Source organism: Malaya genurostris, chromosome 3 (assembly GCF_030247185.1).
Source record: "Malaya genurostris strain Urasoe2022 chromosome 3, Malgen_1.1, whole genome shotgun sequence".
Lineage (NCBI taxonomy): Eukaryota > Metazoa > Arthropoda > Insecta > Diptera > Culicidae > Malaya > Malaya genurostris.
The window spans coordinates 262,979,331-262,998,525 of NC_080572.1; the positions used below are offsets into that span (position 1 = coordinate 262,979,331).

The 19,195-nt window shown below is 40.5% G+C and overlaps 1 protein-coding gene across 11 annotated transcripts in view; it reads left to right on the plus strand.

Moving 5' to 3' along the window:
- Window positions 1-19,195, plus strand: part of LOC131439510 (supervillin) — a 645,906-nt gene that overhangs the window by 241,568 nt on the left and 385,143 nt on the right. For all 11 annotated transcript variants that reach the window (XM_058610622.1, XM_058610619.1, XM_058610621.1 and 8 more), the window contains one exon: window positions 9,817-13,831. In XM_058610622.1, coding sequence (XP_058466605.1) covers window positions 9,904-13,831 — 3,928 coding nt within the window. In that variant the 5' untranslated portion in view covers window positions 9,817-9,903. The remainder of the gene's footprint in view (window positions 1-9,816; window positions 13,832-19,195) is intronic.

Below are 19,195 nucleotides of genomic sequence, written 5' to 3' on the forward strand. Positions count from 1 at the left end.
TTTTCATAAATACGTTTATTTCATAGGCAATATACATAAGTTTTTCTTCGCCGTGGCATCTACAATACATAGTACTTTAAACCTAATACATTTCGAATATCCTATTAGTATGTTGGTATTCATTAGTTAATCTAAACACTGTTTTTATCAAGCGAGTTGCTATTATAAATTACATTAAATGAAATACATTTATTTTGTACATGATCTTATAACTATTTCAGGTTTGTTTGTATCAGTTCATCACTTTTATTTAATATAAGATAGCTGGCTATTGGTTGAGCTCATGGAAGAGAAAACAATCTAACATAAAATAAAATTTAAATTGGAACTCCAATGGACTTAATGAAATAATAAAGAAGTTTCATGTAAGGAACGTCACGACAAGCAAGAATGTCGCGAACTGGGACATTGGATAGTCTACCTTGGGTACGCAAGGAATTTATTAGTTGAGATCTGACATCACGATACTCCACGCATGTCCAAACAACATGGTCAATATCGCGGTAACCTTCGCCACAAGCACAATGATTAGTCTCGGAAAGTCCAATTCGAAGGAGATGTGCATCTAACGTGTAGTGATTGGACATGAGTCTGGACATCACACGAATGAAATCTCTACTCACATCCAGTCCCCTGAACCATGCCTTTGTCGATATTTTAGGAATAATTGAGTGCATCCACCGACCCAGATCATCTTTATCCCAAGAAGCTTGCCAGCTGGCAAGTGTTCTTTGGCGAGACGCGCTATAGAATTCATTGAAAGCAATTGGTCTCTCATAAATTTCACCCTCAATAGCACCACGTTTGGCTAAAATATCGGCTCTTTCATTGCCTGGAATGGAGCAATGAGCCGGAACCCAAACTATTGTGATTTGATAATTATTATTCAATATGACGTTCAGGCACTGTTTTATTTTGCCCAAGAAAAAAGGTTCATTTTTGCCAGCAGCCTTTGAGCGAATGGCTTCAATTGCACTCAGACTATCTGTGAAAAGAAAATAATGGTTTGGAGATAATGTGACGATTATACTCAAACTATAATGAACTGCTGCTAACTCTGCTATATAAACAGATGCAGGTTCTTGAAGCCTAAAGGAGACCGAAACATTATTGTTGAACATACCAAACCCTGTCGCTTCTTCAATTCGCGATCCGTCCGTGTAAAACATTTTCTCAGAGTCGATATGCCTGAACTTACTTGTAAATATTTTTGGGATTTCCAACGAGCGTAGGTGTTCCGGAATTCCACGCACTTCGCGCTGCATGGATGTGTCGAAAAATAAAGTTGAGTCAGGGACATTTAGGAGGCTGACACGGATAGGAATATATCTTGAAGGGTTGATTTCCTGTGACATATGGTTAAAATATACAGTCATGAATCTTGTTTGAGATTGAAGCTCAACTAGCCTTTCGAAGTTATTAATAACTAGGGGATTCAGTACCTCGCATCTTTTTAGCAGTCGCGACGAAAGCTCCCAAAAACGATCCTTCAATGGAAGAACTCCCGCCAGAACTTCAAGACTCATTGTATGTGTCGAATGCATGCAGCCTAAAGCAATTCGCAAACAACGATATTGAATTCGCTCTAATTTGATAATATGAGAGTTTGCAGCGGAACGAAAGCAAACGCATCCATATTCCATCACTGAAAGTATCGTTGTCTGATACAATTTTATTAGATCTTCCGGATGAGCACCCCACCAAGATCCGGTTATTGTTCGAAGAAAATTTACTCTTTGTTGGCATTTTGTTATCAGAAACCTAATGTGTCCTCCCCACGTGCATTTGGAATCAAACCACACCCCGAGGTATTTGAAAGTCAAAACCTGTTGGATCATTCTTCCCATCATATGGAGCTGAAGCTGCGCGGGATCATGCTTTCTTGAAAAGACGACTAACTCTGTTTTCTCCGCAGAGAATTCGATACCAAGATGAACAGCCCAATCGGACAAGTTATCTAAGGTATCTTGCAATGGTTTATGCAGATCAATAGCTTTGGGTCCAGTAACTGAAACTACGCCATCATCTGCCAATTGTCTTAGTGTACATGGGGATACTAGACAGCTGTCAATGTCATTTACGTAAAAATTATAGAGGAGCGGACTGAGGCAAGAGCCTTGCGGTAGACCCATGTAGCTAATTCTGAATGTTACCAAATCGCCATGTGAAAAATGCATGCGTTTCTCTGACAAAAGGTTGTGCAAATAATTATTTATAACCGCTGGGAGTCCATGTTGGTGAAGCTTGTCTGAAAGAACATCAATGGAAACTGAATCAAATGCTCCTTTAATGTCTAAAAATACAGATGCCATTTGTTGCTTTTGAGCGAAGGCAATTTGGATGTCAGACGAAAGTAATGCAAGGCAATCATTCGTCCCTTTATTTCTACGGAAGCCAAACTGAGTATCTGACAACAAACCGTTCGTCTCGACCCAAGTGTCGAGACGTCGTAGAATAATTTTTTCGAACAATTTTCTGATGCAGGACAACATCGCGATGGGTCTATATGAGTTGTGATTGGAAGCTGGTTTCCCCGGCTTTTGAATGGCGATAACTTTCACTTGCCTCCAGTCAGGTGGAACAATATTTTGCTCAAGAAGCTTGTTGAACAATTCCAACAAACGTCTTTTTGCGAGGTCGGGCAGATTCTTCACCAAGTTGAATTTAATTCTGTCCAACCCAGGAGCGTTATTGTTACAAGACATGAGTGCTATGGAAAATTCCATCATAGAAAAGGGGCTATCAATGGAACCATTATTTGAAAAAGATTCCCTAATAATGCTATGCGTAGGAACAGAATCTGGACAAACTTTCCTCGCAAAATCAAATATCCATCGGTTCGAGTATTCCTCACTCTCATTTCCTACGTTACGATTCCTCATTCGTCTGGCCGTATTCCAAAGAGTGCTCATTGAGGTTTCTCTTGACAAACCTTCGACAAAATGTCTCCAATAGCTACATTTCTTGGCCCGAAGTATGCTCTTGTACTTGGTTTCTAAAGTCAAGAATTTTTCAAAATTCTGAGGAGTTCCTCCTCCTCGTTTTAAAAACGTCTTGAAGGCATTTTGTTTCGCGTGCTTAGCATCTGAGCACTCTTTGTCCCACCAAGGGTTTGGAGGCCTTCTGTTAGACGATGGACCAAGAAATCGTTTGGTTTGGGCTTGTTCTGCGGCCTCCAGAATCGAACAAACGAGGAAGTCATATTCTTCAAGTGGGGGGAGCTCTTCCATTGAAGTTAAGGCACTTGAAATATTACTTTGGTATTTAATCCAGTCAATATTTTTTGTCAAATCATATGGAATATTAACTGAATTAGCAATGCCTTTGTTACTGCTAATTGAGATGATGATTGGTAAATGATCGCTACCGTGTAAATCAGGAAATACTTTCCAGGTGCAATCTAGTCGAATTGAAGTCGAGCAAAGAGATAAATCTAATGCACTTGGACGTGCAGGAGGTCTTGGGATCCGTGTCATGCTACCCATATTTAGTACCGTCATGCTAAAATTGTCGCAAATATTATATATTAAGGATGATCTGCTATCATTGTAAACGGAACCCCACATCATTCCGTGCGAATTGAAATCTCCTAAAATCAAACGTGGAGCAGGAAGGGCTTCGACAATTTCATTAAGCTGTCGTTGTCCAACTTGAGCTCTTGGAGGAATATATACTGAAGCAATGCAAATGTCCTTTCCTTTAATGTTTATTTGACAAGCAACAACTTCTATACTAGAAGTCGAAGGAATATTTAATCTATAAAAGGAATAACATTTCTTAATTCCTAAAAGCACTCCACCATACGGAGAGTCTCTATCGAGACGTATAATGTTAAAGTCATTAAAACTTAAGGCTATGTTTGATGTAAGCCATGTTTCGCACAAAGTAAATACATCACATTTTTGACTATGCAACAAAACTTTAAATGAATCAAGTTTTGGCATGATGCTTCGACAATTCCACTGCAGGACAGTGATTGAATCATTTGCGGCGGATGATAAATTATCCATCAAATGATACAAAACCTGAAAGAACTGGCCATTGAGCTGATAACTGTTTCAAAAAAGTTCTAGCTATTGGAAGGAATGCCGTTATGATAGTCTTTAGAGGTTCAGAAATATTGAATGCTGCGAAAATCCATTCTACAATTTCCGAAAACTTAAGTAATCCTGTTGGTGAATGTGAAACGGAGCCCACTGGATTATTGTCTTTCCTTGAGCTAGTTTCTGGATTGGTTTGTGAATTTGACAAACCAGGAGGCACAGTTTTTGGTTTTAAATTTGGCTTTTTAGCTTTAACACGGGGATCTTTTTTTGAAGATGTAATTTTAGGTGTCTTTTTAGGTATTTTGTGGTTTGTTAATCTCCTCTTAACAGACCCTTGAGGAGTGACAAACGAGGTATCTTCACTATTTCCGTCGGAGTCAGATTCCTCTGGCTCCATAAGATTTGAAAAACCGTTTTCGGTTTCCAAGGGGGAGACATGTATGACCGTTTTAAGCATTTCTGCATATGTGCGCTTAGACCGTGCTTTTAAAGAAAGCTTCATTTTGTCTTTACGCAACTTAAATGCAGCGCATACTGAAAGATCATCATGAGGTCTCTCCCCACAATAAACACATTTTTCAACATTTTTATCGCAAAGATTATCCTTATGAGGCCCTTGACATTTGATACATTTGGACTTATTACTACAGTAAGTAGCTGTATGCCCGAATTTTTTACAGTTCGTGCAATTCATAACATGCGGTACGAAAAGCCGAACAGGAAGACGAATTTTATCGATATAGACATGGCTAGGCAACGCAGATCCGGCAAATGTTACACGAAACGAATCTGAGGGACGATACGACTTTTTTCCATCGACAATAGATGCTGAGTACAATTGCTTGCACTCGAGTATCTTAACTCCCTCAAGCATGGAGTTTTTAAAACGACCAACTCCATTTTTAAGTAAATCATCGGCCGTCAGACTTGCTTCAGTCACGACACCGTCAATTTCCACCTCCTTCGATGGAATGTAAACTCGATATTCAACAGAAAATAATTTACAGGTTACAATTTCGTTCGCCTGTTTCAAGTCATTGACAACAACTCGAATTTTATCTCTATTAACTTTACATATTTCTTTAACTTCAGAGAAATGTGATGTCAAATCCTTGGTAATTTGCATCAAATTTAAAATCTTTTCTTTTTTTCGAAGATAGACTATCCATGGCCCAGTGGTACCCTGTGGATAATGTTTAGCCCTCGGAGTATTTAAACTCTTACTAGTATCCGGAATCGGATTCGGATGATCTTCCATAAGATCATCCATTACATTAAATTTTTTTGTAAATTAATAATACCAAAATAAAAACTTATGTTTAGTAAAATTTCAGATATAAGAAATAAAAAATAAATTAAATTAAATCTACCTTGTAGCTGATGTCTCTGTTCCTTTATCGTGAAGAACGACGTGAAGCTCTTCCAACGATTTCCAATTGGCAGTCTTCTGCTGTTTCCAATTGGCAGTCTTCTGTCGTTTACTGCTATCTCAGTTGCTCTGCCGTCGTTGTGAACACCACTGCACTTGCTGTGCTGCCTGTACCTGACCCCAGGTACAGTGCTTTTGCTCTTGGTGGCGATCAAATGCGATGCTTGCAGTGTAGCACCTCGCGATATATGCCGTCTCTTTTGATCCTACGCAGCGTACAAATTCTGGTACCTGGTAGATCAGCACTGGGTTGCTTTAGCACCTTTGTGCCTTTGCACCCCTTCGTCTTCGCACCTTTATGCGATGGCACCTCTGTGACTCGTCACTTCTATGCTCTCGCACCTCTGTATTTCTACACCTCTGTGCGTATGAACGGGATGGCCTTCGTTGCTAGCTTTCCAGTCGGGAAACGCCCCGAATATTACGTTTGCTATGGGCAGTTTAACTACCTGAAGCTTAGAATTGTCTCGGTATCAGCCGTTAACTCACGAGCCAGTACAATCGAAACACAACCTCTTCGCTTGAATGGTTTTTACTGAATGGGAAAGCAAGATTTGTGGAATTTAAACCAGATGATGGCATGAGCATATAACTGCGTCAGCTATCCTATGAAATCTGACTAAAAGCATAAATAAAATCCATCTAGATTCCCCAGTGTAATAATTATGTAATTGAGCATCCCGTGACACCAAAAGTGCCTTCTGGTGAGAAATGATTTCGTAATGTTAATCAAGTCACACAACCATTCCCGCTTGTGATAAATTCTGGCAGCTTGCAGAAGCCTTGTAAGATTTCGGCAGCTGTCAAAATTCTGCAAGCGAAATGGCATCATTCTCTATTCTCTCTTCGTATATTGAGAAAAGAAGCTTTTCATATCTTGTTTGGTAGTGCAAAAGCTATGTTATTGCCCTTCATGTAAACTTCTAATGAAACAATAAAACCGAAGGCGCTAAAAGTGAAAAACCGATTCAAAACGGTTCTGCCAGTCTTGTACGGCAAATATCCGGTAGAAACAGAACCGTCAATAGCCGATAGGTGAAATTCTCTGCCGGGAACGGTTGTTGCATTCCCACGTTATCACATCCGAATGGATTCCGAATCAATTCCGAATCGGCGAGAAATTTTCATTCGGAATTTCATGTGGAAATCATAATGAATTCCAAATCAATTCCAACTCCAGTGCAACAACCGATTCCGAATGAATTTCGCCTACAACAGGTTGATTCGGAAATCTGTCGGAATTGAGTGAGAAGATGCGGACTGAATTGACAATTCGTCTCCTTCTTCTTCTTCTTCTTCTTTCCTGATTTTGCACGTTTTCGTGCTGATTTTCAGTTTATTTTTGAATGAAAACATTATATAGCTGACAAAAAATCTAAATCTTCAAGTTTTTCGGATATACAGAACTAGTAAATAACCAGTTCTTGTTAGAATTCCAACACAAACTGTTGAAATTCGCTGGAAATTAACAAAATGGCCTACCTTAGTTAGCATCATCCATTCCTCTAGCAAGAGTGTAGTGAAATGGCTTAAGTCCAGGCCTAACTTTTCCACTAACACATTCATAAAATGGGCGAATATTCAATGACATTTTTAATGTCACTGTCAATCGGGTTGATCGAGCAGCCAACACAGGAAAAAATTCTAGCACTGAATCGATCGAGCACTGGAAAATCATGCAGTCGAGTAAGAATTCATTGCTCATTCCGTCATTTCGATAATGTGGGTTGTTGCCACACTTTTGCCGGAATTCTGCCAGCATTCCGGCAAAACCTTTCTACAGCCTGGGGGAAAATCTTCCAGATGCAAGCGTACAGTAGTTATTGGAAAAAAGTACATCCGTTTCTCACTAGAAGCGCTGTCAGTATCTCCGTACAGTGGGCAATCTAGGGTTACTTGTTTTATGGTAAGAGTTAATTAATACGCACAAAAATAGCTGTAATTCATGGCACAATAAAGACTGTCTCAGGAAGTATGGACGCACTTTGATTTCGCTGTAAATAATTCTCAAGTGTTAGATATTCAAATTTTATCCGATACACTGATAATATTAGACTACAACAACAGAATATTATTCTAAACATTTGCTACTTAGCCATTGTAGACTAGCTGGCGCACCTTCTTGCGAACGTTCCTCATTAAATTCCGTACAGACTTCTTGGCGACAAGTTTTGACACTTTTTTCCAATCTTTTTCGAACTGTTGAATGGTTTCGGCCGCCGAGACATGTTTCCTAAGATGTGCCTTCGTTAATGCCCAAAATTCCTCAATTGGTCGAAGTCGCACCGTATAATATTGTTGTCCCGGCAAGGATTTGTAATCGAGTTTCACGTAGGTTTCGTCGTCCATGATTATGCAGTTCAAATTTCCAGCAAGAATCGTATTGTACAGCTTTCGAACCCTCGGTTGTTTCTGCTTTTTATAGGCTCGAAGATTCAAACGTTCTTTAGCACGAAGAATATTTGACTTCAAAGTGCCCACTTTTTTGGCCACATCCCGAGCTAAAACCTCCATCTTTTGCTCGAACGCCTTCAGTATACGTTTATCCAACTGAGGGTTAGCAGGACCTTTTTTTCGACCCGTTTTCGGTTTATCCTCAAAGGTGTTATCCTCACCGAACTTCCTGATTGCATTTCGCACGGCTTTTTCACTTACTCCTTCCATTTTTGCTATCTTTCTCAGTGACAGTCCGCGTTCTGTGCACCATTTATACACAATTTTTCGACGTTGTTCTGCTGAAACTCCACGCATTTCGAAACAAACTAAGGAAAACGAATAAACAACTGCACAAGTGGTTAGAGAATAGTGTAAACAACAGGACGCAGCCATAAAAATTGACAGATTCTGAACCATTGCGAATTGGCAGCTGTTTTTGGTTGTGTCCATACTTTTTGGGACAGTCTTTAAGTTTGAATAGTGCATGAATGATTGCTTTATAACAGTTACATTTCACCAGTTCGAACAAAATCTTGATTTTCCCATAAGCGTCCGCACATCAAAAACGGACACGAAATCAGCGCTTTTCTTCCATTTTACCCCCATTTATCTGATGTCCTTGACTGTCCCGCTGCTTCGTCGGAGTCGCTGCTTAGAAATTTCCCCAGTAGTTTCCGATTGGTGGAAATTCCGGACAATTCAGAATATTCAAAACCTTGGAGACGAAATCGATCTGGTTGGCAGCATATTAGTCTATAAGCACATCAGAGTAGTGACAGCTGGCCAAGTTGTACCCTATACTTGCGGATGAACGACATTACAAGCTTTTTCAGGTATTCTTAGATGTAAACTTGGGATGTCATCGTCGAGGGTGCAACGAATCATTCCGTTTTCTAGCCACTAATGAAAATCGCTTGCCAAATAATGGCCTTTCTCGCGAACTTGTCGGCAAACAAGAACTTGAATCTTTCCGGCAGATTCCCACATCCAATAGCAGTGTCACAATGCAATAATTTAACGTATGTTTCATTATCGACCCTTATGTTTCACGAAAACACGGTCGTAGGGACCTTGCACGCTTTTTGGCCACGGAATTCGGATTTATGTACCGGTTCGGTTGTTTACTGGATCGAATTACGTTCTCATGAATTGAGTCATGTGTGGAATTGCGTCACACAGTCCTCTCAATCTTTCTCGCTAGGTGTAGGTCTAGTTGTAAACAAACCCCTGTCAGAGATTAACGATTCCCAACACTGGAAGCAAGCTGGGATGTTTAAACGTACAGAAAACAGATAAATATGCTTCTATTCAAAATATTAGCAGTTTGCCAAAAACCTCCAATATTCAATTTTTGATGAGATTATTTCAGTTATAATAATAGTCTGAAACAAATCATGAAACTATAGAAACGGTTGTAATTTGAATAGATTCAACATCATCTGGAGATTATTTGGAAAATGGGCGGAAGCCGCAAATGGCAACATTCCGTGATTTGATATTAAACACCGTATATTCGACCTATTTTGAATGGACTTTCGAAATGGCATTTAAATAATTTAATTGGACAAATATCTGGCATCACTGCTGCTAGGGTTTGCCTAACATTATCCTGTTGAACGGTAACCCGTTATTGGATGGAAAGTACTCAAAATTTGATTGAATTGAATAAAAATGAGTTATTTCTATCATACATTTTAAAACCCTGATTTTGTATTCATTATAGATTCAACAAAAATTGAATGTTGTGATGAGAAGTTTTCATGTTTTTTATTAGAAATTAGTACCATTTTATGGGCTACGATGCAGATATTTAACTCACATTAATGCATAGTCTAGTTCAAAACTTTTGACCCCCAAACTAATTCCAACTTTTCGCTTTTCTCCCTTTCGTTTCATGTTTCACAGACTGTTCAGACGGCATCGCCCTGGAGGCCACAGTTGCCACTACCGAAGGACATAACGTTGCACGTGCAGCAGCAACAGCAGCAGGCCATGGATAAGTCGAAAACGAAGGACAAGAAGTGGTCACTTGGGAATCTGTTCCGTCGGAAGCAGAAAAAAGAACAGGATTACGAGTCCAGTTCGGAGGAGGATCGGAAGGCGGGATTTTTGCCGATAAAACAAAATCGCACACAGGCCGTCGGGCAGGGCACACTGAACGGGAAGCGCAAAAAACGATCAAGCAGCAAATTGCAGGGTGGTTTCGATCACATCGTTGTTAGTCCGAAGCACGGAAATAGTTATGGTTTCAAAGAAAGTGATAGTGTGAATTCCATCGATAAATATGTGGTTTCAATGGGATCCGGGTCGTTGGATAGGAGGTCACGGAAAGACGGAGGAAAGCCCAAGGATGGCAATGCACTGTCTAGTGACGAAGAATCGCACCGTTCCTCGTCGATGTCGAGGTTTAGAAGCGATGATAGCTTGGGAAATCACAGCGGAAGCTCAAATCGCAAAACTAGAACGGCCCGGACGGAACGGTATCTGAAAAGAATGTCTCGAGATGGTGAGGGTAGTCCTGTCAATCGGTGGCATACGCAGCCGATTTCACCGAGCATGCTTCACGGCAGTATACAATCTGTAGATAACGTTCATCGCCGTGGATACGTTCCGGGAGTTCATCCAAGCCTTAGGAATTCTTCTAGTCTGATCAATGTGCCTCATTTGTTCCACCCTCCAAATCCATATGCTCAGCAGCAGCAGCAATTCTATCAGATAAACCCTTCAGTAACATACGAAAACAGTTTCTATATTCAGAGTAAAGCGAATTCTATGCGAGAACCCATCTTGAGTCCGCCTCCAGTGCCACCTCGTGACCCACAGCGAAGGTTAACAATTGGTCACCCACAGGACGCCCGACCGATGTCGTATGCCTTCGATCACCAACAAGCAATCACATCCCCCAATGCCAACATCTGGCAACCCAACGGAAAATGTATCAGTGACGATCGACTGTGGGGTCCAAATGTTACTCACCATCCTCAATCGCCGGGAACGCCAAATTTTGTCAACCCACATGTGACAGTTTCACCGCGACCGTCATCCGTGCAGCCCGAGTCGGTCCAGAAACGATACATTTCGCGACATCCACAGACATCTACCCCGTCACCAAACCAGGGATACATAGTCCTCCAGCACGCTCCTTCCCACCATCACCATAACCATCAACCTCAACCGTCACCTCAACCGCAACCTCAACCCCAACAGCCAGTGAAACGACCGGCAGAGTATCGTTACGTTACCGATGTGACTCCTCGATCGCGTAAACCAATTCAGATCCAAGATCGAACCTTCGAAGTGTACGAACCATCACAAAAAGCTCAGAGTACTGCGCAACCTGGTAACAAACCGGCGTACAATACGTCTGTCTACATTCGAACACGCCCGCTGAAAACGGGTCCGGAGGAGCCATCTTCAAAAACACCACAGCAAACGGCATCAGCCTTCTGGCGTAAAATTGAAGAGGAACAAAATTCGGTCAACCGACGAAGCAGAGACGCAGATCGCCGGCAACAGAATCCGATTATGAACTCCCGCTCGGTTTCGTCCTCCCGTGCACTGGAAATAATGAACCGGCGAAATCATGAGTTGACGAAAGAATTGAGCCATCTGTTGGACGACAGCAAACATGACAATCAGGAAAATGTTATCAGCGGTCGGTTGTATTTACGGCAGTCACAGGATGCTAGAGTGAAGGAGAAATCACGATCACCACCGAAAAACAAGTACGAAGAATACGTAGCAAAAACAATCGCTCAATCAACACAAGCTCCCGTACCGACCTCGACGTACAGGAAATTCACCACTGGAGGCGATTCCGCGCGAGTGTCGAGTGTTTTGAAACAGGCCAAATCACCACCGCCTCCTCCCGCGCGTGGTATTTCCAAACGAAACTCGTGTTCCGAAGAAGAAATATCCAAAAAACAAAAGTCGGCTAACCTGGAGGAAGCCATCAACGAACTGGATGCGATCTACAAGAGCCTTTATTTGAGCGATGAAGATCTACTGGATCGAGCCGAACTGCGAGACGTTCCGACCCCGAACATGTTCAACAAGCAAACGAAACCCGTCTCCGACTACGACGATGATGACGATGAGAGACGCCATTCGGAACCGGATATTGAACTGGACGATCTTAACTTCCGCAGCATAAAGCAGGCCAACGAGAAAATCAAGGCTCTCGAAGTACAACCGCCATTCGGCATCCCACTGGGTCCGATTCCACCATCACCCAATACGGACTATTTGAGTGCACAACCGGCCAAGCCGAACAAACCAAGGTTCATCCCGAAGCGATCACCCGATTTGGTGGCTGATGACCTTGCCGTTCGTCAGTTGCGTCGAGATAAAGATCTCCAACAGAGTGTGGATCGAGTCAACTGCTATGCTCCGACAGCCACGGACGTGTGCGAGGAGAAACCGGCTGCCAGTTACCTGGAGGATGTTAGGAAAAAACGAAGCAATGCTAAGCAAACATCGAACACCTTGGCATCCAACATCTTCAACATGATTCAAAGGGATGCGGCCAAACCGTCGGGTGGAAATCTTGATGATTACTATAAAATTGAAGAGGTTGTCAAAGCCAAGGCATCGACCGAGCCGAAGAAGGATGACGCTTCTAAGGTGAAGAAATCGACGAAAAAAGTTGTAGAACGGGCTAAAAGCGGATCACCGAAGAGAACCGGCGGAGCCGTGTTCAATCTTCCGTCGACGTTGAAGTCTACTTCACCAAAACCGGCAGTGACATCATCGGAGAGTAGCAGCGACAGCACACCGACCCAGAAGGCGAAAACCAGTCCGGTGATAGTGGGAGCGAAGCACAAAGCGGAATTCGAGGACATCTTGAACGCGATCGCACAGGAAGCCAAGAGCACCAGCGAGAAGCTGGGTATGGATTTGGCCGAACTGAGGAAAGAAACGAAATCGGTTTCCAGTGGAACGAGCCCGGAAACGAAACCACAACGCAAGGTAGAAATGACGGTCGGCGGCGGAAGTAGAAAATCTTCGGTCAAAGTAGAAGAGGAAATCGATGAGGTGGCGGAGGCAGCCAAGTATTGTCAACACATGCTACGGAATGTCGTTCAAGAACCGAAACTGGATGAAAAGAAGCTAATCAAAGATATTGAGGATACTTCAAATGCGGCCATGTTGTGCCACGGAATGATCAATAGAGTGATCATGCCAAGGCAAACACCGACCGAAGCTCCCGAGCGGTCAGTGCTGACGAGTTTGATTAAGGAATTGACACCGGCAGAAGACGACAGGGAAGGGCGTGAAGAGGAGGAGGAGGAAACATTTGAAACGCTATCCAAACGCTGCCAGGAGCAATTGAGTGAGCTTGAAGACACCAACGAAGGACAGAAATCGGCGATCGAACGAGACTATGATAATCTAGTTGAAAGTATTAACCCATTGGAATCGGACTCGGACAAGAAATCTACCGAAGAAGAAATCGACATCATAATGAAGGAGTGCGGAATCGAGAATGACGTTCAGATCACCATCAATTCAGTGCCACTGCAGGAAACAGAGTTTGTAAAGCTAGGAATCCGTAAACACAGTAAAGAGTCCAGCCTAGATTTAAGTGACGTCCATGGGCCTTCGCTAACGCCAACCGATCCGAAGTCTTCCAGCGAGACGGAACAGTTTCCTAAGTCATCTGACCATACTTCCGGCAATCTGCTGTCTTCCAGCGATTGTCTCAAGTCCAATAGTGAACAACGCAAGTCCAGTTCTTCTACCGCAAGCTCTAGCAACACTAGCGCACCGGTGGTTGAACGAACACGGGACACGATCGGTTCGGTACCGGCCACAAGGGTTACGCCTCCATCGCGAGTATCGCCGTCGGATGGCGAATCACAGTACAATTCATCGGAAGAGTTAGCAATGATCTTCGGCATCAAAAGTCCAACACCGACAGGTAACGGTCATGAATGTAGTGAACAATCATTGTTGTTTGCATCCGAGAAGCATGGCGTGTCTGCTACTACTACTACCACCACCACCACCAACACTCCCAACACTAATACAAATAGCAATACTAGCGCTAACATTAGATTTCACGAGGTAGACAGCTTCTACCGAAACGCTAGCTTTGCTCACAGTACCCACCTAGATACCATCGTCGAAGACTTGCATGAGTTCGAACTTGACGGCTGCGAAATTGACGGAGCCGTCGGCGATCACCGGCTGACGAATCCGGAAATAGAATCAACCACAACTGATTCCGGAAACGTTAGCTTGAACGATTTCGGCAATGAGTTTACGACGGAACGGCGCGTTACCTTTTTCAACGAGCTTCAAATAGATGCCGGGTACGCGTATAGAAGTGAAATTCAGATTCCGGAGATTTTCATCGAAGATTGTGACAGCGAGAAGCCGACACCGGTAGAGGAAGCGGAAGAGCGAGCGTTAGATGATCGGATGATAGATGATGACCCAAAAGTTGAATCTTTGGAGGAACTCGAAAAATTTGTGGAAAAACAACGATCCAACCAAAAATCGACAAGAAATTTCGATCTACGGAGACGAACGAATGCTGATGATGATCATCGAGAAGAACGACCGGGTGGTAGCCAGAATTCGAATTCCAAACCAACGAACCTCGGCAAACGTAGCGGTAGTAATATTGTACAGCCTCAGCATGTTGTACTAGCATGCACCTATGGCTTAGCTAGTAGTAATTTTGATTATATTACCGTAATTGCAATTATTATCGCCATCATCACCTTATTTGCACTGATTATACTCTAAATGAACAACCAAAAATGCCAATCCAGCCAAGCTTCATCCCATTCATATGAGCACACAAAAAAAAAATAAATCACGAAACAAGCTTCCGTACAACAGAACAAAAATAGAATCAATGTAATAGATTTTGCACGCCATCGTAATTACAATCATGAAACGCTTGCGCAACTTGCTTTAATGTAAGTTTCGATAAATGACGTTTTTCAATGTTCTAACGAAAACAAAATCCATTTCAATGTTTGTGGATTGTTTTGCTGTATCCTACGGCGCTACAATTCTACACACGAACAGAGTGGAAGAAAATTAAAAAAAAAAACGAATAACAAATTTTATCTCTAATTTGCTTGTAATCCAAAAACAACAACAGAAGAATAATATGACAACAGCTGTGTTCCACGCTATTATTGACAATTAGAGACCGAAATTTGTACGTGTGCTATCTGTAGTGCGTTTCACTAAACAAATCGGCTGACCCGTCATTTATCGTTGACCAAGCATGGCACAATTTTGCACGTACACCCACTCAACTATCACCTCCTAGCTCTAGGAAAAAAAAAACATTTTTTTTTCTCAATAATTTCAAATTCCAATCCGTTTCCATATCTGTCATTATTTTCGCCAGAACCCACTGTGGACTGATTGTGATTTCTGTGTTGTGGCTTACTGTCTTGTTACTCGGTCGAACCTCCGTTCGTTTTGTTTTTTCCACTGTCAACTGTCACTCTTCTAGCTGCGGAATCGGAATCGGAACCGCAATCGATGCCACCCAACGATTCCCCGTTTGGTAGTGATGTTTCCGCTGCGCTCCCGGAACGACGGTCCCAGGCAGACAACCGAGATTCCGGGGCAATTCAAAGTCTATGTTTCTGTTTGCTCTAAAACCTACTGTCCTACTGGCCTACGGCTACTGAGCTGTGTGCAGGAGTGTGCGAAAGTGTTTGAGTCAACGAACCATTTCTAGCTGGTATCCTCCTAGCAAATCGTATACCTTAAGAATCGGTTTAAGTGTACAAACACATCTTCATCGTTAGGGATAACTACATCTGTCACATACTTACCGCGTATGAAACATTCTGTAAATTATGTAACATAAATGCCTACTTACAAGCTTAACTATTGTTTTGCTCTTTTTTACCATTAATTAGCTATTAAACTACATCATGTGCCAATGACAAGTTAGAAGTAGGCTACTACTGTCTATCTCTTTCCACTTCAAAGTACATACTGTTTGTTTTTTTTTAACTTTTATTTTATCAACAAAAATTAAATGCATAATAAACTGAATAGTTGTATTTGTTTTTTTTCTTTTACGCACAACAACCGTTTATGTTCTAGACTTCTATTAGATAAGAACTTGCAAATGAGACAAACTGAATCGAACACAAAACAAATCAATACGACACATGCCAAAACTGAGAAAACAAAACTTACTGCAACGCCATCTTTGTTTTCCTATTGCTGTACGATGATTAGTGTAGAGTTATTGCGAATGTGCTTGAAAAACAAAACAAACAAAAAAAAACAGAGCACACCAGAGGTAGTCAGTGTAAGTGTAAATAAAACATTTGCTTTTCGAAGGCAACAGAATCCGAAATGCTAATTGTATATTTAATTGATTGTTACTTTAGGGTCAATAAGGTTAGTTGCTACCGTTTAACTGTATATTTTTGTGTTGTAAAATTACTAAAGGTTCGAAATCATACGGAGCGAAACAAAGATTTTTTTTATCTGAATAACCCTAATCTATCGATATTTTCACAAATACCACTCTAATGGAGAGGAAATACGGAAACGAGACGGGAAGAAGAACAATGTTTATCTTTACGGAAATATATTTTTTGTTCGTTGTTACTTGGTCACTTTAAATAAATAAAAAAATAAAATACAATCAGAAAGTCGTTTTATTTTTAGGTTTTCATTCATCGTTTCGTATATTTTCCTGTCGTGTCAGGTGATGGGCAAACGTTTGCTTCGATGCATGGTGGAAGCACAGACAGCTGACTTCGAAGTCCAAGAATAAAAATTAATCGGTATTATTTGGAATTGTTTACTGGAGTTTTTTTTTGCTTTAGTTGTATCATTATGATTTCTCATGTTATTTTTTGATATGGCGATTTTACGCTCATCCAGGGGTAAGCCTTATTTTGTGCTTTGGGTACATAACCGTTTTGAATTTTGTTTACGTTTCGTCTTAGACTTATCTATATTTGAAACGCGAGTAAAACACTGCTGGGTCTGCCAGATTTCTTGTTATTAAATCCAGATTCAAATTTTAAAACTGACCTAAATTATGCATCTAGAACTAGAACACTACTGGATATGCCCTAATAGTCATTAACAACTAGATTTGGAAAATTCATTAATTGGGGAGGGATCGCTTACTACATAATAGCTATAACTGATGAGTCGTAATTTTATTAATAAATTACCCGGTTGTTTTTCAGACCGAAGTGAAAATAACTTACTTTTGATTTTTTAACCAAAAATGAAAATTACGTAAAATTATCGAAACATTAATATTAAACATGTCCAGTATAGAATGAATTCCGAATCGATGTCAACTGCAGTGCAAAACCCGATTCTGAATGAAATCGGTCGAAATTAAGTGAGAAAAAGTAGACCGAATGAACTTTTTCGTAGATTATTATTATCTCATTTCTGAAAGAGAGTTTGATTATTTCATATACTTTACTCTAACAATTATTTTTTTTCGGATATGTAGAACCAGTTAACGATCTTACTGAAGAACTGAACTAAGTAGTGGTAATAATTTTCAGATTTTGCTTGAAGATTTGAAAACAATACTGTTTTTTTCTATATTTCTCATTTGATTTTTCAAAAGTCCGTAAGAGAAAATGACAGTTTCTCTTCGTTTACTTTCTCTTCTATTAATTACCAAACGGTTTCCATGTTTTTCACTCAACTCTTGGTATGAAATGATATCCGAAACCTTCGACTTTCATACAGAATAGTAAAATCTAGGAAAAACTTTATAATCACGTCACAACAAAGAGAAACTGTCATTTGCTCATATGGCCATTTGAATAATCAACCGAGAATTTACCTCAAATCACAGCTCACAAACCGTCTCTCAGTGAGTTCTTATATTTGACGGGCGCTCAGCGCTTATCTGCTGATTGCTTGACACTAAGATGTTGAGGCTAGGTTGACAACAATGGAAGGAGCGAATGAAAGAAAAGATTTAAAAGAACTCAAAATTAAGTTAAAAGAAGGCAAATGATAAGTTGTTTTATTTTTTCGTGTACTGAAACAGATTAGCAGGTGAAATCAACTCACTGATGATGAAGTACAAAATGATGATTGATGATTGTCGGCCTTGCGAGAGAGACGTCTCTTCCGATTTTTTTTTTCTATGAGCTACGGCGAAGTTTATCTAGTTTCTTTTATTACTGTTGTTGTAATTCCTGAAACAAGAATGAAACAAAATATAACAATTATTAGAATAAATTTAAATCTAAACCTCAAAATGGGAGCATGACAGCTCATGCACTTTTCTTATTTTTGACATTATGCTCAAATAAAAAGAGGCTTAACTTGAACCGGAAATGACGGGATCGATTTATAAGTACTTACAATCAAGGTAGTTTGTGCAGTCTATACTGATGAAATCATATATCGGGTTTTAAAGTTATCGGTAGGCTAACCCAAAAAGGGAAAAAACCTTAAAATCGACTTGCGAGTAGTGACGATCGATGATTGACTGTAATTCTACTGGCCACATTGATTACCAATAACCAGTTCCGTAGGTAGTAACTCAGAAAATCACAAGTGGGACCCACATCAAAGACATCTGATGAACTACAAATAATTTTTTTTTTCGATTCAATAACCGATTCCGGATCGTTGACTACGATAAGCTAGGAAATTAATATTCGAGACAAAACGCAGAAAGGGGAAAATCTGAAAATATGTACAAAATCAGACAAAATGATCTTCGAATGTTATAGGAACGAATTAAGACTTTCAGACATTAGATTAATAAATGCATTCCATAAGTTTGTCTAATGAAATAGAAGTGACATTCTTCAATATTAATCTTATAAAATTCATAAAAATGTTACGTTTTAAAATAATCATTTTGTAATATAGTTAACTCTATTCTGTATTTTAATTTAGAATTTATTTTTGACATGTCATGTGCCGACTGTTAAAAACATTTCGATGATATTTCCAGTACAAACCAATCCATACTGAAAACTAGTCAAATCATAGGGCAACGGCTCCCTATTTCATCTGAGCTCCTATTTCCATCTTATCCCTTCACCTCATAACTTTGAACATGAATAATATTTTACAACCTACCGGGAGCAAACTGTGAAATGTTTTAAAATGATTTGAAAAGCTATTGTCACACTTTCCTATTGAAAGAAATGGTTTTAAATTCTTCGGTGATCGTTTTTTTCATATAAAATAAACCCACTTTTCAATTTAGGACACACTTTCGTCTCAAGATTTACAGTTCGTCATGTTTCTGAATATCTACTAATCGATTCGTCTCAAAACATGATCACTA